The sequence below is a fragment of the Culex quinquefasciatus genome, chromosome 3 (assembly GCF_015732765.1).
Source record: "Culex quinquefasciatus strain JHB chromosome 3, VPISU_Cqui_1.0_pri_paternal, whole genome shotgun sequence".
Classification (NCBI taxonomy): Eukaryota; Metazoa; Arthropoda; class Insecta; order Diptera; family Culicidae; genus Culex; species Culex quinquefasciatus.
This window is the reverse complement of record NC_051863.1, coordinates 139,133,663-139,155,107: the sequence shown is the minus strand read 5'-3', so window position 1 is coordinate 139,155,107 and position 21,445 is coordinate 139,133,663. Positions and strand designations below refer to the sequence as shown.

At 44.0% G+C, this 21,445-nt stretch overlaps 2 protein-coding genes and 1 long non-coding RNA gene across 6 annotated transcripts; 1 reads left to right on the top strand and 2 right to left on the bottom strand.

Annotated features, from left to right (window-relative positions):
- Nucleotides 1–2,337: 2,337 nt before the first annotated feature.
- On the bottom strand, nt 2,338–8,592 carry LOC6034609 (nucleolar protein dao-5). 3 transcript variants are annotated; one of them, XM_038261480.1, is made up of 4 exons: nt 8,237–8,574; nt 6,503–7,867; nt 3,739–3,924; nt 2,338–2,756 (listed from the first exon to the last, which is right to left on the bottom strand). In XM_038261480.1, the coding sequence occupies exons 1-4, from the start codon at nt 8,336–8,338 to the stop codon at nt 2,601–2,603; spliced, it is 1,809 nt and encodes a 602-aa protein (XP_038117408.1). In that variant the 5' UTR covers nt 8,339–8,574; the 3' UTR covers nt 2,338–2,600. The 3 variants fall into 3 exon arrangements, with proteins under 3 accessions (XP_038117408.1, XP_038117407.1, XP_038117406.1); XM_038261479.1 differs by lacking the exons at nt 2,338–2,756; nt 3,739–3,924 and adding an exon at nt 2,809–3,501 and having other exon boundaries at nt 8,237–8,592; XM_038261478.1 differs by lacking the exons at nt 2,338–2,756; nt 3,739–3,924 and adding an exon at nt 4,773–5,892 and having other exon boundaries at nt 8,237–8,563.
- A 5,997-nt stretch (nt 8,593–14,589) lies between these two features.
- On the bottom strand, nt 14,590–14,833 carry LOC119768582. Its single transcript, XR_005278081.1, has 2 exons — nt 14,753–14,833; nt 14,590–14,718 (listed from the first exon to the last, which is right to left on the bottom strand). It is a non-coding gene; the product is annotated as an uncharacterized LOC119768582 (long non-coding RNA).
- A 2,398-nt stretch (nt 14,834–17,231) lies between these two features.
- LOC6034608 (charged multivesicular body protein 1b-2) lies at nt 17,232–18,458 on the top strand. 2 transcript variants are annotated; one of them, XM_038265879.1, is made up of 4 exons: nt 17,232–17,319; nt 17,388–17,429; nt 17,542–18,007; nt 18,068–18,458. In XM_038265879.1, the coding sequence occupies exons 2-4, from the start codon at nt 17,408–17,410 to the stop codon at nt 18,189–18,191; spliced, it is 612 nt and encodes a 203-aa protein (XP_038121807.1). In that variant the 5' UTR covers nt 17,232–17,319; nt 17,388–17,407; the 3' UTR covers nt 18,192–18,458. The 2 variants fall into 2 exon arrangements, with proteins under 2 accessions (XP_038121807.1, XP_001844900.2); XM_001844848.2 differs by having other exon boundaries at nt 17,232–17,429.
- Nucleotides 18,459–21,445: the final 2,987 nt, after the last annotated feature.

The window sequence follows — 21,445 nt, the reverse complement described above, 5'->3', positions numbered from 1 at the left end:
TTGTCAACATGAAACTTCAATTAACAAAAGTTATACTAAAAAGTATTTAAATTTCTTAAAATCCATACATTTTACCAAATAAATTTATATTTTTGGTAAAATGAAGATCAAACTCAATAAATATGCCAAAAATCACTTCTAATTCATGTTTAAAAAGATTTCCATAGATTTTGAAAAGTTTTATGAAGAAAAATCAAAGTATCTCATTGTTACCCATGGGCCGAAAAGAGTGGGGAACAATGAGACAGCCCTGGATTCTGGGTATATTCTAAATGTTGGTCAAACCTAATACAGTCATCCCACATACTCGGAACACCCACAAATTCGGAACACTTTTGAGATAATTTGTCAATAGCATGCCAAATGCATCTTTTCTGGCGACCCTACTATTTTTAGGACCTTTATTTGGACATTCTCTTGCTATTTCACCAGTAAAAGTAGTACTTTTTGAACAAAAAACTGCTTTCAAGACTTTTTTATACAGAGCAGCAAAACACTACCTCCAAATTGCCTGTTCCGGATTTGTGGGTTGTTATTGTGCCTCCCACAATTATGAAACATCTGCATTTAACTGATATTTTCGCAAAAAAAAAGTTATCAGACCATTCATAAAACATAACTATGCTTGAGTTTCGCTGGTTTCAGTGCCAGAAGTCATTATTTTGTAAAAAATATGTACTCATGGAGAGAACCAAAGTTTGTTTACATCCGTAAGAAAAAAGTGTTCCGAATTTGTGGATTTCAAGGGTCAAAGTTTTTCTTCAAAAATTTGATATAAAAGTCAAAATTTGCAGTTGTTCGATACAGCATTCGAAAGATAGCAAGAAAAGCTTTCAAATAAAGGTAAAAGCGAATCATTTAGTTCAATTATCGATTTGCTATGATTTTGTAAACTGTTCCGAATATGAGAGATGACTGTAAAAGGACAGTGTAGCATGTAGCCTAACTCATGCCCTGTGAAATGACGAAAGAAATTTGGAGAAACATTAGTTTTTGTGTTAATGGCAGCCTATGAGCGAAAATGTAATTTTTAGTCATAATTTACTTTTACACCCCAGAATCAAACATGCATGAATAACTTTGCAAGGGAGCGTCCATACCCAAAGCCACTATTATGACAGACGTGTATCCAGTAGACACACCTTTCCCCAAGATATGAGCCTGATTGGTTACTACGTCTTGTGAGAGCCATTTTACCATTGTTCCCCGTGTCTCATTGATGACTACTCTACCCTAATATCCTCGTCTGGGTGGCGATGGTCGGTACTTCAATAAACGCGTGCAGCTCATGGTTCATGCGTCTTCGCCAATCACTCCATCAGACACCTGCACTCCACCGTAGATCGTTCGTAGCACCTTCCGTTCGAAAACTCCAAGGGCACGTTCGTCCTCCTGCCGCATCGTCGAGACCTGGACTTGGGGGCCGAACGACTTGGGGGCCGACGACCTTTGAAACCCTTTCTCCCATGTGCTTTGTTTTCGTCGTATTCATGCCAGGTCCTACACGTCTTTCGCCGATGTGATATTTGGTCCGTGGTAGCGCGTGCTCCAGTGAGGCCCGCTTGGTTGTGCCCCACGAACCTACTTGCTGACGGCAGAGGATCTGGGAGAGGATTTTGTTGATAAGCGTGATGCTGCGGTAGTTGCCGCAGTATAGCTTATCGCCCTTTTGTAGATGGTGCACACGACACCATCCATCCACTCCTCCGGCAACTTCCCAGATCTTGGAGTTCACACAGTGAAGCGCCCTCGCCAGTTTCTCTCCTCCATATTTGGAGAGCTCACCGAGTAACCGATCCTTGCCGGCAGCTCTGTTGTTCTTCAGCTTCCTGATCTCCCTCTTCACCGTCTTGCGGGACCGGTTGACCTTCTTGTAGAATTTGCGCGTTTCGTTAGCTCGGAATAGCTGCTCGATTTCTGCGCAATCTCGGTCTTCTTAAGCCTTCCTTTATTTTAGTGGAAATAAGTATGCAATAGTTTTTGTTATGTCGAAGACTATACCTCTACGTGTTATTAGCAGAAAATGAAAAAAAAATCAAGAAAAATTTCTAAAATGATTGGAAAAATATGATAAAAAAAATAAAAGGAAAAAAGAAATTACAGAAGGCTAAATAGAAGGTGGTAAAAATGCTTAATACATTCAGAAACAAACATAACATAAGAAAGAAAGTGCCAAATAGAATATTATAAATGAAACAAGAAAAAATAACACAAGAGAAGTAAAGTTTTCCGTAGAACAAAAGTTGCTCAAAATGACCTCCTGAACACGGGAAAAATACGGGCGTTAGAGGGGTTTATAAAAAGGCTGTGATAAGAAAGAAAGTAAAACAGAAGAAGTATTTGATACAAATTATTTGTGTATTTTTAAAAGCATTGTTTATCATTAGATATTCCTCATACGCGAGAAAAAAAATCACGAACGGTTCACAAAATCGGTGATGATTTACGATACTGACTCAACTGATCTCATTCACACTAAATAAATCGTTTTCTTGTTATCTTGCTACGGTGGAAAAAAAGAACATCTTAAACTATCTCCCTACAGATTACAGAGAAAGGTCACCTCCCGCACTGGCACGCCCTTAACGCTAGATGTCGCGTCAATCGTCAAACTTTATCGAGTTCACCGACATGTCGATCAAACCGCCGCGATAACCGCTGCGCTTCTTCTTGGTCTTCTCGTGACGGAACGACTTGCCGCGGGTGTGCTTCAGGATTTCGTTCGCCTTCTCGCCAAACGAGCCCCGTGCGTTGATCTGCGATAAGAGTTATGGTTAGGATTTGTTAGATGTTTGTTACATGCTGGTTGATCCTCTGTGCGTAGGTTTAGCTTTCAAGTGGCTTAGGTTGACAGCACTTGAAACATTTGAGGTTTTTGCCAAAGTTGTTTCGCGAACATTTTGGACATTCCCAATCGCCTGCCCGCGCCGGACGTTCATTTTTAGCCGCAAACGGTGCCTGTTTGGTACAGTTGGCACATATCGCTTTACGGGCTCCGTTGGTGTGTCCACATCCGGTGCAACTCCAGTTGGTTCTTCGTTTTGTACACCTTTTACAACGAACATAATGTCCGTAGTTTTGGTAGTTGCAGCCCTCGCAAGTCCAACAGCCGTCCTCTTTGGGGTTCTCTTTGCCACATTTGAAACAATTCTCGCGCTTGGAGTAATTGTACACCTGGCAGTCCGAACAGCTCCAATCTCCGGGGCGACGACCTGGGTGCAGTATCGTATTGGCGGCATCTTTGTTGGGATTTTCCGCTGAACACTCAACGCAAGTGCCCGCATCCCAAAAGTTCACGGTGTCACACTCCGAACAGGCCCAGCTATTCTTCAGCTTGGATTTAGAAGTGGCAAGCACCTTAAACGTCCCACATTCGGAGCAATTCCTTTTGTCCGGATTGGTCGCTTTACACACCAAGCACCGCCAGGCACCGGCCACAAGATCAACCTTACCCTCATCCTCCTGATAGTCTACGTCCCTCGCAAAGCTAATAAACTGCTTCTGAAATGTGCCAACAGAGAAAGAAAGAGAGAGAACATTTTTAGTCGCGAAGGGACTCAACTCGATCGAAGCGGAAGCGATGCCACCCCAAACCTCCTGCGGGCAAGTGTGCTACTTGATCAAGTCCTCCCCCCTTCGCGCCAAAAATGTCCTCTCGAACTTCCCTTACCTCACCACCCGCCCCACCACACACAGAGGATCAACAACCCAGCGACCGAAACCAAGTAGCACACTTACCTTCGCGTCGTACGAATTGTCCCGCAGGCGGTCATCGATGGTGACGTTCTCCTCCTTGATGCGGCGGAACCGTTCGACGCCGCGCTTCTCGTCGCTGTTGAGGAACTTTTTGTTGGCGCTTCCGCCACCACTTTGCTGTTGCTGGTTGCCGAACCTAGGCTGATTCTTATTGGGCGGAGTGGAGAACTGAAAACGCGAGGGGAAGGTTTTTTGAGAATTTTTCGATCTTACATGTTTTGAAACTACCAAACTATTATATCTAATACAGTTAAGACCTACTGTTGGCTAAAAGTTGTCGAGAAAAATGCGAAGAAAAAAAGAGCGTTTCCCAAACACCGACGTGAACTTCAAGTACCTAGAGTACATATTTGCTTCATCGACACAACTTTTTTCGAGACGCTATCAAAGGTAAGATACAACAAATTTTCGTAGATTTTATATATTAACATATTTTTAACCTCATCTCAACAGGCATAAACCGGCAGAATCTCATCGGAAACAATCCTCAGCATGCAACTTGTTACATTCGGCGCCGCGACGTTCCGCCAATCGCAACGATCGGCGTAAGGGGTCGTCGACGTGGTATATGATACTTTGCATCGTAATTCACCAAAAAAAATCCAGAGTGGAGAGTTGAAGACGGCTCTGCGTTCAAGATGGCCAACGTAACATCGAGCAAAGTTACAAAAGCAGGAAAACCTACGATGAACAATCTTTTCGCGATTTGAACTATTCGTATTATGTCTGGTGACTATCGCAGCCCGGATCTTAGGAAATTCCAAAACAAAAAGTTACAGGTACCAACTTTAATTTCACGTCTGTGTTCGGGAAGAGCTTTTTAACGGGTAAATTTCGAATTTTCTAAATATGGCCATGGAAAAGCACCCCAAATGTTCTGCAACTTAAAAAGAAGTTTTGGAGAAACTGATAGAATTTGTTCAGTAAATTTTTATAATCTGGATGCATATTTGATAGAATTTTATCATATCTTTCAGCGAAATGGACTGTTCTTCAACAGAGAAACACATTCGCTATTTTTGTGTTGTTAAGTGTACGATATATATTTGCTTTATTGTAAACACAATCTTATACAATGTAACTTGTACATTTAGAGTGAATCGACCACATCATCACTGTGAATAAATGGATTAAAACGTATCGACTAACGGTGAGCTTCTCCTCTTCCAATGCTGCTCCAGCGCCACAGAGAAAATGACCAAGTTAAACGACGACGTCGAGGTGCAACGAGCTAAATGCGTTCTTTATTACTTAAACGAAAGTAAACCCTACACGAAACCACGCGTCCGCACCCTACTCATCGAAGGTGATTTTCTTATTCGCCTTGGATTCACCGCCGTCACCGCCGCCGCGTCCTCCTCCGAATCCTCCCTTCTGTCCAAACTTGCCACCGCTTCCACCGCCAAATTTGCCTCCACTTCCGCCACCAAACTTGCCACCGCCTCCTCCACGCTGGAATCCACCACCGCCGCCGCCACCACCTCCTCCGTTAGGGTTTGGCTTCTGGCACTTGAAGCAGGACCGTCTATTCGGGAAGTTGGAGAACTTGCAGTCGGCGCACTCCCAGTTATCGCCCATGGTTCCGTCCGGGTTGGCCGCCGAGCACTTGAAGCAGGTGCCACGCTTGGCAAAGTTGGACACTCCACAGCTGGGGCAGTCCCAATCCGGGGGGAACTGACGGCCTCCGCCGTTCTGGTCTCCGAAGCTCTTGCGGGCACCGCCACCACCACCGCCTCCTCCGCTGGGATTCGCAGCCTTGCACTTGAAGCACTGATTTCTGCTGGGGAAGTTCTTGAACCCACATGCGCACTCCCACTGGTCATCGTTGCCGTTGTTGGCCCCGCCTCCGAAGCTCTTGCGACCGCCGGCAAAGTTTCCACCGCCACCGCCGCCTCCGGCCGGATTCGGCGATTTGCACTTGAAGCACTGGCGCCGGTTCGGGAAGTTCTTAAAGCCGCACGAGCACTCCCAGTCGTTCGAGTCGTCCGCGTTGTTGTTCCACGCCTTGCACTCCTTGCAGCTGCGCATGTTGGCGTCGTTGAACGTGTTGCACTTTTCGCACTCCCAGGCGGGGCCGGCGTCCTTGTTGTTGAATCCTCCGAACGATTTGCGCTCGCCACCCTTGCCGTTTTGCATCTGTGCGCGAAAGTCGGGAAAGAAACGGAGAAATAGGTTAGCACAAGCGCAACTCTCAACGCGAATTCTTAACGCTAAGACAAATCGACAATCCCCCCACACAGGTGTGACTCTCTACGAAAAAAAATCTAGCAAAGTGCTTGCGTATTTCTCTATTTCTTTCCCAATTCGATGCACGCTTGAGATGCAAAACGCAAAGGTTAGAGAGAGTTAGGAAATGCGCATCAGCTTTGTCACTTTCATCACTTAAACTTGAAGTATTGTACAAAGATCTCCGTAATCAACACGCCCATTTAGCTCCGCGAGGAGCTAGAGGGCATGTCGAAAGCACGGTGACCCTCGCGGCTTACTCTGGGAGAGTTGTTAAGTGCTAGGAGAATGAGTTGGGGTCCGCAAAGCACTCCTGAACGACTCCGGTTTGGTTTGAAAGGTGTCGAGTAAACACTTTGAATCTTAAGAAATTTTAAAACTAAGGCCACTTCGTGGCATCGTAGCTCGGGTGGCACATCGACGTTAAGTCGACAGTTTAAATCATGATTTTTCAAAAGAGAGTTCCACAACTAATTGTTGAAGGCATCCAAAACCCAAATTTAGCCAAAATTCCACCTACCTTGCTGTTGTTCTTGTTGTTGTTGCCTTCGCCCGCCTTGACGAAGTTGCTGTAGGCGGCCTTCTTGGCCGGCGGCTTGGACTCCTCCTCTTCCTCCTCCTCATCGTCGTCCTCTTCTTCCTTTTCCTCCTCGGCCTTGCGCTTCTGTCCGGGCTTGGCCGCAGCCGGCTTCTTCGCCGGAGCTTCGTCCTCCTCTTCCGAGCTCGAGTCCCCGCTGGATTCGTCCTTCTTCTTGGCCGCGGCAGCAGCTGGCTTCTTCACCAGCGGTTTGACGGCCGGAGCTTCGTCCTCGTCGGAGCTGGAATCGTCACTGGACTCGGCCGCCTTCTTGGCCGGCGGCGCGGGCTTCTTCACGGCGGCCTGCTTGGACTCCTCTTCGTCGTCGGAGCTGTCCTCGGAGGACGAGGCGGCCTTCTTGGGGGCAGCCTTGGGCGTGGCCTTGGCCGGGGTCTTGACCGGTGCCTTCGCGGGGGCGGCTTCCTCTTCTTCCGAGGAATCGCTGTCGCTGCTGGACTCGGCCTTCTTGGCCGGCACAGCCTTTGCGGGGGTCTTGGCCGGGGTGGCCTTGGCTGGGGCAGCGGGCTTCTTGGCAGCCGGGGCCTCGTCTTCGGAATCGTCCGAGTCGGACTCGCTGTCGCTGGATTCGGCCTTCTTCGCTGCGGCCGGCTTGGCTGGGGTCGCCTTCGCCGGAGTTTGCTTTACCGGGGTCTTTGCGGGAGCCTTGGCCGGAGCTTCGTCTTCCGAGGAATCGCTATCGCTACTCGACTCAGCCTTCTTGGCTACGGGAGTGGCCTTGGCTGCGACTTTAGCGACGGCCGGTTTGGCCGGAGTTTTCGGGGCCTCCTCTTCGGACGAGCTGTCATCGCTGGACGATTCCTGCTTCTTGGCCGGTGCGGGTTTTGCCGCAGGCGTGGCCTTTGCGGGGGTCTTGGCTGGTGCCTTAGCCGGAGTCTTGGGGGCTTCCTCTTCTTCCGAGGAATCCGAATCGTCGCTGCTCGAGGCAGCCTTCTTGGCCGGAGCAGCCTTAGCCGGGGTCTTGACCGGAGTGGCCTTCACTGGGGCCGCCTTCTTGGGGGCTTCCTCCTCTTCGGAGCTGTCGTCCGAACTGCTGGAGGCAGCAGCGCCCTTCTTGGCACCGTTTCCGTTAACCGCCGGGGCCTTTCCGTTGGTCGCTGGCTTTCCGTTGGTCACTGGCTTGCCGTTGGCCACCACCTTGGCCATCTTTGCCGGCGGTTCATCCTCGTCGGACGAATCCTCCGAGCCGGATTCGGCGGAAGATTTCAACACGGCAATCTTCTTTGGGGCCGAACCCTGGTACTGCTTCACCACTTCCTCCAACCGGGGAGAACCCTTGGCGATGACCGGCTGTGGAGAGAGAGAGAAAACGAGTTACTTCCGTGTAAACACGCCTGCTGTGTTTTTGTTTCGACGCACATTTTTCAAGGTCTTTCGCGTGGCTGTCAATAAACACGCGGTCGTGTCGCCATTTTCAGAAAAAAGTTTTCTGAAAAAACACCCCGTTTTTACCTGCTGTTTTTGCTTATTTCAGTAGTTATTATCGAATAACTTAGTTAAAATCAATACTTGAGCTAGAAAATCAACTTCCAAGTGTGAAAAAATGCGTCGTAAAAAAACACGTGTATTTTTTCCACCCAACACAAAAACTCAAATTTCCCCCAAAAATACCCAAAATTCCGCCCAAACTCCACCCTCCCCCGAAAGAATCCCACTCACCGATTTGAATTTCTTCTGGTAGACCTCGGCGAACGTTTTGTCCTTCCGGGAAAGGTAGTCGAAAACCAGCGCCTGCAGGACGGTCTCACTTGCCGCAGCCATTTTTGTCACGCGAAAAGACCGAACAGACTGCTGCTGTCACTAAAACGCACACACAACTACTACTCCCAGCAGCGCCTGCTACTACTACCACTGTGGTGCGGTAGTAATCGATTCCGCGGACCCGGGGGGTTTATTTACAAACCCACTAAATCCGTTATTCCGCGCGCGCAGACCACGTTTTACCTGACTTAAGCACTTTTCTCTTCTGATTACCGAGCGACCACGAATCGTCACACGTGTGCGGTGTGATGGAGCGCTGGCGAGGGAGTGTGTCGATGCGATGTGGTGCGAAAACACTGCTGGCTGTGGTGCTGAAGAAGAGAAAACATGTGCGCGGCGGTTGACAGTTGGCGTTGTATGTTTTTTCGGTGGCGTCAGGTTGGTAGTTGAAGCCCGCCCGCTTTAGGTCAAGGTTACTGTAAGAAAGGTTGGGCTGAAAGCGTGTTGGTTAAGTATTAGTAAGCAAAAAAGTGTCAACATTTGCGATGCTTCAAGTGGTGACGTCACAACGCTCTCGTTTCTTATGGCTAGTATACGGGATTGAATGAAAATTTGTCCAATTTTAAATTAAACGGTGATTTTCGAGATTAAATGGATTAAAACAATAAAAAGCATGTATATACAGTAGTAGAAAGCATTAAATGAGAGTTTCTTGATTACATAAAATATATAAATTGATTAAATTTGGACTGCAATGATAGTACAACTTTGATCGCAGGGATTTGGAATGTAGTTTGTTAAATTACCTGGGACCCGTGGTGTAGGGGCAAGCGTGGTTGCCTCTCACCTTGTCGGCCTGGGTTCGATCTCAGAAGGTCCCGGTGGCAAATTTTGTGACAAGATTTGTCTGATCACGCCTTCCGTCGGACAGGAAAGTATATGTTGGACCGATTTAACCTTGAGGTTAGGTCGATAGCTTAGCCTTCGGACACCTAGTTTCGAGTAAGAATCTCGCAATCGAGAATGTCAAGGCAATGCTGTAGAGCGAATAATTTATTTATTTTTTTTATCAAATTGAGAGACATCCAACATAGAAAACTAGACTTGTTTAAAACGAGGAATAAGTCGGAAATAAATTATTTTGATTTGTTGATACCGTCAACTGGATGGTGGTTCCGGTACAGCCCCAAGTTGCCTATGTCCGCCTTCAGCAGTTGCATCTTGAAATAGCAATTCGACGCCCACATTTCAAAAAGCATCATGTACAAACTATGCGTTTTGAGAAAAACGCATTTGAATGTTGAGCATCCATTTTCAATTCCCATTTTAATATAAAAGCAAAATAAGATGTTGTAATAATAACAAACGATGAAAAACGTTGCTTTTATTGATACTTGATCATCCAAATTCAATAAAACATCATTTCCGTAATTTTATTTGAGTAAAACAAACATAACTCCTTTTGAAATCACCAACGTCGATATCACCCTGCTGTCATTGAGGGGGGCGCTTTGTTATGATTCGTTTTTCTTCGCCGAATGTACATGGCGCTTTGTTCATGATGCTTTTTTTTCGTCACGAGGTTCATGTAGCCTTTTGTTTGACAGGTTGACAGGGCTATATAAACAGGGACTGCTGATGGCAGAGATTTTGTTTATGTTACTTTATTTAAAATCGTTATTAAACAGACTTTACTGAAGTAACTTTTGCTCATTTTTGGTGGAGAGGTAGCTTATTAGGAGTACTTTCAGAATATGCAATAACCCAGAAAGTGTCAAAATGTACATGATGCCTTTTGAAATGTTACCGTCGAATTCTCCGTTTGAGTATCACCTTGTTGAGCTTAAAATTGAAAATCAACCATTCCCGCTTGTAGACGTGAGCGACTTCATCCATCCCGGATTCGGGATCGACCGCGAGACCACCCTTCAGCTTCAGCGTCACCTTCGACGGGGCAGATTTGGTGTAGATAATCTTCTTCGATTTGAACTTTTCTTCATCCTACGGGATTCGGCTGTGCGGATTGGAGACCCAATCGCAGATGGACTTACTCGTGATGTACGATATTTCGCCGCCTGCCTTGGCATTCTCGAAGTAATCTTCCGGCACGACCTGAATCTGCATGTCTTTAGCCTCCTGCATGCGACTGCACATCCGTTCAACCTCTGCCGGGGTCGAGATAATGGCCGCGAACGAGGGGCGGGACAGTAGTAAAAAATTAAATAAATTAATTAATTAACTGCTGAAATTAATTATTTAACGAGAAATTAACGATTGTTTACGATCAAAACATCGCCACCTCTTTTTACACCACATTGATTTGACAGTTCGAAATTGCGCACGATTGTTGTTTGTTGTGTTTGATGTAAACTTGTTGTCGCCGAAAAGTCGAAAGGTGGTCCAGACAACCAGGCGTGGTGGCTACGATCGTGACAGAGATCACTCCGGTGGACATTCCGACGGCGGAGGCACAACTCTGACCGTAGTGGGATTGCGAAGTTTACTATAGTAGTTGAAGGCGGCGGCGGTAGCCGGTTCATTGATTGCAAAAATAACCGAGGTGGAGACTACGGCAATAGCGACAGCGATGGCGGCGGTGGACACCCGGATGGGCAGCAACTCCTGCAGCGGGAGCTGTCTTCCCAGGTGAGTTTTTGGTTGCGGCAGAAAATTGCGTCACTAACTTCTGACTACTTCTGACGTGGGACAATCCGGCAGGTTTGCCTCCTTTTTTGTTTGTACAAAACTGATATTTATTCGTTTTAGGGTCAATTGCCACCCCAGGAGTTTCCGGTAAATGGTGGTGGAAGCCTTCCCGTCGGCGAGTCTGGTGATGATCACTTTTTCGATGGCCATCGGGCGGTTCAAGAGATTTTCATGATAACCGTCAGCCGCAGAACGACATCTGGCAGGATCCCCCGGCCAACGAGGGTGGAGGTGACGGTGAATGCAGAGGCCGATGCGAGTAGGCCATGGTCGGAAACGTTCCACCCCACATGACCGAGGAAAACGAAAATAATTTTAAGCTGGTGAACTGCGACGTGTCGGCGTTGGTCCAGAAGAACGCCATTCCGATTGTCATGAGCGGATACGATGTGATGGCCTGCCCCGGCCAGTTCCGGAAAGACTGTGGCGTTCCTGATTCCGATACTAAATAAATTGTACAAGCATGGCGTCACTCCACCGACCCGGAATCGTTCCTTCAATAGCCGCAAGTAGTACCCACTGAGACTTGTGCTGACTCCGACATGATGCGTGAGTTGAACCGTGGTTGCAACCTGGACAACATTCGCTTCCCCGTGCTAGACAAGATCGATAGTATGCTGTGAAATTGTGAAAACAATATATACAAATTTTCTTTGAAATATATGCTTGAGTCTTAAGTAACTTGTATTTATTTATTACAAATGAAAAAAAATAAATCAATTGTTGTATGAAGAAGGTGTGACCGTGTCCAGCTGCGTCAGCTAAATCCTCGCAGCCACTGCTTGTCCCGTTCGCTCATCAGATTCGCGTACGCGTCGTACTCCCCGGAGTGATTCACCTTGCCACGATGGTGCTGCATCTGTTGCTGATTCTTTTGGCAATTTTGCGGCTTTTGTGCTGCTGCTGCGATTCTGACCCTGATGCTGGCGGATGATTTTGCTGAACCTCCTGAACCAGCCGCTGGTCAGAACCTGGGAGGTTCGGCGACAGCACATTCATTGGAATTGGAGACTGAACGTTCGCCTGGAGCAGGTGCAACGAGGGAACCATGTTCAACGGTGGAGAAAAAATCACTGGGTCGACAACGGCGGCTGGTTCATAATGCCGGAAATTACAGGTAGCGAACAAGGTAGTCCTTTACCTAGATGATAAAATGGCGGTAACTGCTGGGGAACCTCCGGTGGCGGATGCATCGATTGCTGCGCCTTCTGTTCGTACAAAAATCCTCTCCTTTCTTGGCTCTCCGCCTATCCTCTGATGGTGCTACTGTGCATCACCGGATGCTGCGGTCCGGCGTGCTCGGCATCATCCACACGCTCAGGTCCAGCTGCAACCTAGCGCCGATCCACTTGAAGATGCGTGTAGAAGCCAAAGAATTGTGGCAGCGACCTCGAATTCAAATTCAAATTTTCCGTAAAAACTCAACGATGCATTTATTTCCCAAAACTAAATCAACACACAAACACTTGACAGTTTCGCGAGCGAAAATGACACGAGGCAAATCAATGTTTTCAAAGCAGGTGTGGTGCTGTCAAATATGAAATAATGTGAGGAATTTAATTCCTTAATGTATTAAATGCGAAAAATTAATATATTAAGGCCGATGTCATGCCCCTCGGCCGCGAACAAGTTGGTGATTCTGGTGCCCACTTTACCGCCCAGTTTGAGGATCTCGCCCTTTAGGGCGTTTCCGTCTTGCGAAGAATGAAAAACTTCAGGTTGTAGAGTGGGGTCTTCTTGCACTTGATCCTCGGTTCTGCCAGCTATTCCCCCTTCTTGACCTTCTTCATCGTGATGCTCAGACTCTGCGGGACGTACTTGATGACTCGATTTGTACTTGGCCAATAAGGGAAACTGCAGCTTGATCTCGTCCGGAATTATGGCTGGAACGCACGTCGGTTTGACCTCCGCTGTTAGGCGCTCGACCTACTCGGCGAGGTCGCTGGATTGACACAGCTGAATAATGAAAATAATATTGTATTAATTATTTTTCGAATCTAATCTTAGTCTGTTTTACCTACTTGTTTGCTGAAGGATTGAATTTTGCCGGAAGTGGAGAGAGGAAACAGCACCGCAACCGTCTCCGGTTCGTCAAATTAATAATCACTCCGCAAATGGCCATAATCACGCCATAGATTCCTCAAAACTAGTCCAAACCAACTTAAAATCGCCCATCTGCCACTGAACTTCAATGAAAAACAAACTTTGTGACGTCACAGTGTTTGTCGCCAAATGTGCACGGAGATAAAAAATGAAGAAAACTTAAATTTCATGCGAAAATTGACATTTTCTTTTTTTTCTCCGTGTTGGCACCAATACAGCCTTACAAAAACAGCCCAACCTGTCTTACAGTAACCTTGGCTTTAGGTAAACGAAAATGAAGGGGTAGGAAGGTGAGAATTCACATTCGAGTGAGGCTACCTAATTTTGGGTAAAATTAAAAAAAATCCAAAATATTTACAAAAAAAATCCAAAAACCAAAAGTTTGAACACCTGGATTCCATAATTGGGTACTAAAGCCCTATGTAAATTTTTATGTACAACGGTAAAAACACGATTAAAAACCATTTCTTATCACTTTTTTTCATTTTAATGCAAAAAAAAAAATTGACAAGACAACATTTTTTCGATGGATCAACTATGGTCCCCTTGGAACGAGCTGTCAAGTAGGAGCTTTTCTGTCAAGAAGGACCGCGAGGTTAATTTTTCAAAATTGATTTAAAAATCCATTTTAAACTCTTTGTAGTCGTACAAAGGGTCATTGTACTCAGAAAAATAAGCTTTATCGCTGTAAACAATAATATCAGCAATCTAAGCTTCATTTTAGGACCCAATTCTTATATTCCGAAAAAGGGTCCTAAAACCCTATGTAAATTTTTATGTACAACAATAAAAAACACGAATAAAAACCACTTCCGATCACTTTTTTTTCATTTTTATGCAAAACAAATAAATCGAGAAATTAAAAAGCGAGATGTGAACCGGTAACATGGAGTTGAACTTTCGCGACTGTCATGCTAAACTTCACAGAAGCTTGACAGAAAGTTTAACTCCATGTTGCACTTTTAATTTCTCGATAGACAAGACAACATTTTTTCGATGAATCAACTATCGAGAAATTAAAAGTGCAACATGGCGTTAAATTTTCTGACAAGCCGATGTGAAGATTTCCATGACAGCTGGGAAAGTTTAACTCCATGTTACCGGCTCACATCTCTCTTTTTAATTTCTCGATGGTTCCCTTGGAACGATCTGTCAAGTAGGGCCATTTCAGTCAAGAAAAGCCGTGAAGTTATTTTTTCAAAATTGATTTAAAAATGCATTGTAAACCCGCCACACTTTTTTTTCAAGTGCCCAAACACTTGAAAGATTCAATAAAGCCACATCTTAGATCTAATTTGTTTGTGTTTGAATTTCAATCCAATCCATTATCAAATTCAAGTGTTTAAACGATTGACTTTTTGGTATTTTTTGACACCTTATTTTCATTCGGGTGGCTCAAAAATTTCAAGTGTTTTGCTCATGAATTTGCCCCACTGTGCTGAACTATTCAAAGTGATGAGGAAAACACTTGAAATTGATCTTGTTTTGATTTGAAATGCAGCTTCGTGACAGCTTCGTCAGACTTTGCTTCGTTTCTTCATTTGTGCTTTGGCGGTCCGGTGTGTTCGTTTTTCGCAGGCCCGAATGACCGCGTGAGTTCGCTGCCGCCATGTTCCTGTCCAGTAAATTGCCTGCCTGGTTTGTGACCGCGAAGCCAAGCATCACCACAAGGCTGCGTCCTCGGGCTCAGGATCCGTATGGTCAGCGGAAGGGCTCGGTCTCCCGGACCCGGAAGGAGGCCAACTTTGGCGATTCCGGAGATTCATCCACTGGGGAAAAAGATTTTTTTGTTGGGTTTTGTTTTGATTTTTGGATTTTTGTTGTGTGAATTGCAGGAAGGATGCGATTGAGCTGCAGATGCCGTACCAGGAAGCGTTTGATGAAATTAAGGAAAACACCCGCCGGGCGCTGGAGAATCGGTGTCGGTGAGGACAAGAAGCGGTGAGAAGCAGGATTCGATACATTCCACCCAGGGGCCAAGCAATGCGTCATTCGGATGGTCAAGGCACAGTTTGATTCGTTGGAACCAACCGCGGTTCCGAATCAACAAGAAGGTTCCCCGGGGGCCTCCATCTCCGCAGAAAGCGGTGGTGGCGAACAACCCGAACCTGACCAGGAGGACGATCCTGAAAGCAGGGACAACCGGAAGAAGAGACAATTTAACAACAAAAAGAATGTTCCATTTTTGACAAGCAAATAAAAGCTGTCATAATAATTCATGACGCAACTTCTTCTCTTATTTAAATAAACCGAAATCCATTTCTATTACATACAAACATGCATTGATTATGGAAGGAAAAATCATTTAAAACCAATAGATATAACGTGGTTTTCCATGTGACACAACACATCAAATTCAAGTGTTGTGCTATTGAATTGACAGCATCTTTAGGTGCCCAAAATTCAAGTGTTTTGCGATTGATTTCTGAGTGCTCTGTACAGCAGGGTCAGATCATGTGTAGAACACTTCGTTAAGCTGTGTAAGTTTTGCTCAGTGTACACAGTGAAGTTGCGTCATGAATTATTTTGACAGCTTTTATTTGCTTGTCAAAAATGGAACATTCTTTTTGTTGTTAAATTGTCTCTTCTTCCGGTTGTCCCTGCTTTCAGGATCGTCCTCCTGGTCAGGTTCGGGTTGTTCGCCACCACCGCTTTCTGCGGAGATGGAGGCCCCTGGGAACCTTCTTGTTGATTCGGAACCGCGGTTGGTTCCAACGAATCAAACTGTGCCTTGACCATCCGAATGACGCATTGCTTGGCCCTGGGTGGAATGTATCGAATCCTGCTTCACCGCTTCTTGTCCTCACCGACACCGATTCTCCAGCGCCCGGCGGAGGTTTTCATTTCATCAAACGCTTCCTGGTACGGCATCTGCAGCTCAATCGCATCCTTCCTGCAATTCACACAACAAAAATCAAAACAAAACCCAACAAAAAATCTTTTTCCCAGTGGATGAATCTCCGAATCGCCAAAGTTGGCCTCCTTCCGGGTCCGGGAGACCGAGCCCTTCCGCTGACCATACGGATCCTGAGCCGAGGACGCAGCCTTGTGGTGATGCTTGGCTTCGCGGTCACAAACCAGGCAGGCAATTTACTGGACAGGAACATGGCGGCAGCGAACTCACGCGGTCATTCGGGCCTGCGAAAAACGAACACACCGGACCGCCAAAGCACAAATGAAGAAACGAAGCAAAGTCTGACGAAGCTGTCACGAAGCTGCATTTCAAATCAAAACAAGATCAATTTCAAGTGTTTTCCTCATCACTTTGAATAGTTCAGCACAGTGGGGCAAATTCATGAGCAAAACACTTGAAAAGTTTGAGCCACCCACGCAGAAAAATATTTTGTAGAATCAGCCTGTACGAGGTTTGATTCAACAAAATTTTTGTTGAATATAATCAACGCCGATTTTGCGTTGAAACAAACCTTGATTTTGTCAATTCCACAAAAATCTTTTGTTGTTTTGAAAAAGTTGCTTTGACGTTTAGTGTTGATTCAACAAAAATTTTGATTTTCAAAACAACAAAATGTTTTGTTGATTCAAATATGCCTTATTTTTCTGCGTGCCCGAATGAAAATAAGGTGTCAAAAAATACCAAAAAGTCAATCGTTTAAACACTTGAATTTGATAATGGATTGGATTGAAATTCAAACACCAACAAATTAGATCTAAGATGTGGCTTTATTAAATCTTTCAAGTGTTTGGGCACTTGAAAAAAAAGTGTGGCGTATTTTCAGTGTACCGCGACAAGTACCGCGGTGGGGTTGACGTCGGGTGCAAATTTGATTTGCTTCGATGTTTGCTACCCGCGCTGCACTCAAAATCAGAAGTACCCTTCAAAAAGGGTTTTATCTACCCTTTATCTGTCATCCCAAAGAAAAAAAACCCTTTTTGAGGGTTACTTCCACCCTTTTTTTCAAGTTCACCGGTAGTAACCCTTTTCAAAAGGGTGACGACGGGTGAACTTGAAAAAAGGGTGGAAGTAACCCTCAAAAAGGGTTTTTTTTCTATGGGATGACAGATAAAGGGTAGATAAAACCCTTTTTGAAGGGTACTTCTGATTTTGAGTGTGGAGATGCACTGATGGGTCAAATTAAATCCCGCCCATGTCGGCTCACATCTCTTTTCTCACGAGAAACGTCATTCAAGCGCAAAAACATTCAAAAGTACACAAAACTTCTGGCAAAACAGTGACTCATCTTGCAAAATCGAATTATTTCCAAATTATTTCGGTACAGTGGCAAAAATCACCCGTAATTTCGGCTCATTTATTTTCTAAATTTTTCTGTGCCCATAAAAGCTAGCAAAACGGGGAACGACATGTCTGTCTCGGCGATGGAAAGCATCCTTTTCAAAATACATTACAAATTGATTTGTCCTTGATAAACTTATTTTATTTGTTTTCTCCTAATTACGATTCAAGATTTTCCTTAACTAGATTCTCCAATATACAGAGCATATGTTTAATTTAAAATTTGCGGTTAAGGATCTGGAACGGCAGGCAAAAAAGTCCGAGAAAGAGGAAAAGGCCGAAATCCTCAAGACAAAGAAGGCAATCCAGAAGGGCAACACGGAAGTGGCCCGTATCCACGCAGAGAATGCCATCCGGCAAAAGAACCAATCGCTAAACTATCTTCGGATGAGCGCCCGGGTGGATGCCGTTGCGAGTCGGGTTCAAACTGCGCTGACCACTCGCCAGGTCACCAACTCGATGGCGGGCGTCGTGAAGGCCATGGACGCCGCTATGAAGGGAATGAATCTGGAGAAAATCTCCGGCCTGATGGACAAATTCGAGTCGCAGTTCGAGGACTTGGACGTCCAGAGCTCGTACATGGAGAACACGATGTCGCAGACGACGACGACGGCTGTTCCGCAGAACGACGTCGAATCGCTGATGCAGCGGGTGGCCGATGAGGCTGGGTAAGTTTCAAATTGTTTCAAACACTTCAGACCTGTTTTCTAACTGTGATGTCTTTTCAGTCTGGAGTTGAACATGGAACTCCCAAGCGGACCCGCATCGTCTGCGATCGGAGCGTCGACGCAGGCATCGACCGAACAGGACGAACTGACCGCTCGTCTGGCGAGATTGCGCCAGGCGGAGTAGGTTCCATCAGCAGCAGGAGGCGATCCATCGGAAGGAAACAATAATTTGCACGCTCATTCTATAACTTTTCAAAACCGGCGGCTGAGTCACATTAGTAAAACAGAAGCGTTTCTTTTTTGGATAGGAAAAGTGATGCGAATGGATTTTAGTAATTTGGTTTTGTGACTCGAAAAAAATGCTTTCAGGATGAATATATTTATAAGACTCTTTATGTTTATACTCTGTTGTTCATACACTTCACCGCAAATATAGAACATAAACAAAAAAGTTGGTGCCTGGTAAATGTTATCCGAAAACAATATCCAAATTCCACGCTCTTACCAGTAAACTTATCAAATGCGCTATGTCCCAATAAAGGCTAACATTATATCGAGAAATTAAAAGTGAGAGTGTGTGCAACATGGAGTTAAACTTTCTGTGAAGTTGCTGTGAATATTACCATGGCACTTTGAAAAGTTTAACTCCATGTTGCACGCACACACTCTCACTTTTAATTTCTCGATAGAAAAAAAAAGTTAAATTTGTCTAAAACTTTTGCAAAATCATCTGAAATGAGACAGAATCCTTAACCTGTCAATCATACGAGAATTTTCTGACCAATTCTGACATAAAATTTAGAACATCAAAATTATGGCCAAAGTTGACTACTCCCAAAAAAAAAAACATAATTCATAACAGAAAATTAAGACCATGTCTTCTAAAAATAAAAATTAAATGATAGATCATTATTTTTAATACGATTTTAAAATCAAAACCTACATCGAATTGAAAAGCACTTGAACGTAAAAATTCAGCTCTCAGTCGGTTGAATTTGCGAATTTGGATTCACTAATTCGAATGCAGAATTACAAAATCTTTGAATATTTAATTTAATTTGTAAAAATCTGTTTTTTTTTAATTTCAGTCCTAAAAAGGTTAAAGCTTTGGCGTAAAAATATGTATCTTCATACAAGTACAAAAACACTCAAAAATTAAAGAAAAATTTATATTTAATAAGGGAAACATCAAAAAAAGAAAACGTTGTAAAAAATAATGACCAAAGTCAAAACGAAAAAAAAAATGAATTTTAGATGCTTTTTGATTGAGTTGATGAGGATTGAATTTCAAAATCTATAAATTCTTGATTTTTTCGTTCAAAAAACTTGTCATGTTTTATTTAAAGATCAATATTTTTAAATTGCTGAACCTAAATAAGAAATATTCAAATTTATAAGTTTGTCACTTTTCAATTTTTCAATAGTTGCCCCTCGATAGCCTATCCAGATTTTTAAGCGAAGATGGCGTTACGAATGGTGCACGCCTGAAATGTCAAAATGGCGCAGTGATACCAACATAAAAAAAAAGTGTGGCTGTCATGCCATGGCACACTTTTTTGGTACCACTTCGTGATTTTGACATTTTATATGCAGAGGCGGACTGTTACCCAGTCAACTCAACCGGAATTTTGAAACGGAATTCAATCCGAACCGTTTGAGAAAAATGGCGAACTCCTTGTCACAGTATCTTTCTTCTGTCACAATTTTAAAGCTGTCCTTGTCTGTGGGCAAACTAAAATCTTTTGAGATACCGAATTTAACAGCTTGAAGTTGCAGAATTTACCAACAACACGATGTTTCTGGAGACCCCAAAGTTCATATATACTTTCCCTTGAGTTGAGCCTGCGCAGTCATTTTGACAATTTTTTAAGGTTTGTGTAATCAATACTAATTTATCAAGTTTTCAGTATTATAAAGTTGTATTTTTTGTGCAAGCCGGTTTAATAACATTTCATTCTTCACATCTTATTTTACCGGCTTCGTGGCTTAATGGTTGCGGCTTCTGCCTCAAAAGCAGAAGGTTCAGGGATCAAAAATCCCGGTCGGTTCCCTTGAATTTTGAAACTTTGAATATGAATCAGGTGGGATTCGAACTCACACCTTCGGATTGATGGTCTGGGACGCTAACCAGTCGGCCATCATGGAGTTAATGCTCTAGAACTGAATTGATCCGTAGTGGAGAAATAATGTCATAAGGTATATAGAGTTATCTAAGCCCGAGATCACGCACACTAGCACCCCATTTGTTTTGCTGGCGGGTACAAAATTTAACCTCAATCTTTTTCGTGTACGTACACGCAATACATGCGCACGTAGATAACTCTATAACATATCAAACCATTATATAACTACTTACACCGTCTCAAAAACAGCCCAGGGCCATCTCATATAGGGGGATGGCGTCGCTATTTTTAGACCACATTCCACTTTTTCTCATCGAAACCGACTACTTTATCGACTTTATTTTGCTGGGCGAGATAGGACTCCGTCTATTTTTAGACGATGACTCAGCACTTTTCCACTCTTGCACTTCAAAAAACCAGATGGCAGCACGATGTAACGCCACGTCCCTATACTCATGAACTGGACGAGGGAGTCGTGGATTGCCTGGCCCGGGTCATCTGCATTACCGATCTATGTCTGTACAATTTCAGAAGAAATCGTTAGCCAGAGAAAGGTATTCACTTCAAAGGTTCTTGAGATATATGGTGGTTACTAACCGAACCGTCTCAGTTGAAATATACTGTGGTCATGGCCAAGTCCTGCCAAGACGGGGTTCAAATACATACATACATATATACATAAAATTCATTCTTCACATCTAATTTTATGCGAAATTTGAGCAATTCTCTGAGATTTCGTACATTCAATTTTTTTTATATTTTTTAATCCCGCTGAAACTTTTTTGGTGCCTTCGGTATGCCCAAAGAAGCCATTTTGCATCATTAGTTTGTCTATATAATTTTCCATACAAATTTGGCAGCTGTCCATACAAAAATGATTTATGAAAATTCAAAAATCTGTATCTTTTGAAGGTTTTTTTTATTGATTTGGTGTCTTCGGCAAAGTTGTAGGTATGGATAAGGACTACACTGAAAAAAATGATACATGGTAATTTTTTTAATGATTTTTTATTTCACTTTTTGTCATTAAACTTTATTTGCAAAAAAACACTATTTTTTCTGATATGTTTAGGGGACATCAAATGCCAACTTTTCAGAAAATTCCAGAACGGGCATAACATCTTTGACAGAGTTGAATTTTTGAATCAATACTGATTAAAAAAAAATCGAAGCATTGGTCACAAAAAAATTTCAACTTCATTTTTCGATGTAAAATCGAATTTGCAATCAAAAAGTACTCGAGTGAAATTTTGATAAAGGGTAACGTTTTCAAGTTATAACCATTTTCAGATAACTTTTTTGAAAATAGTCGCAG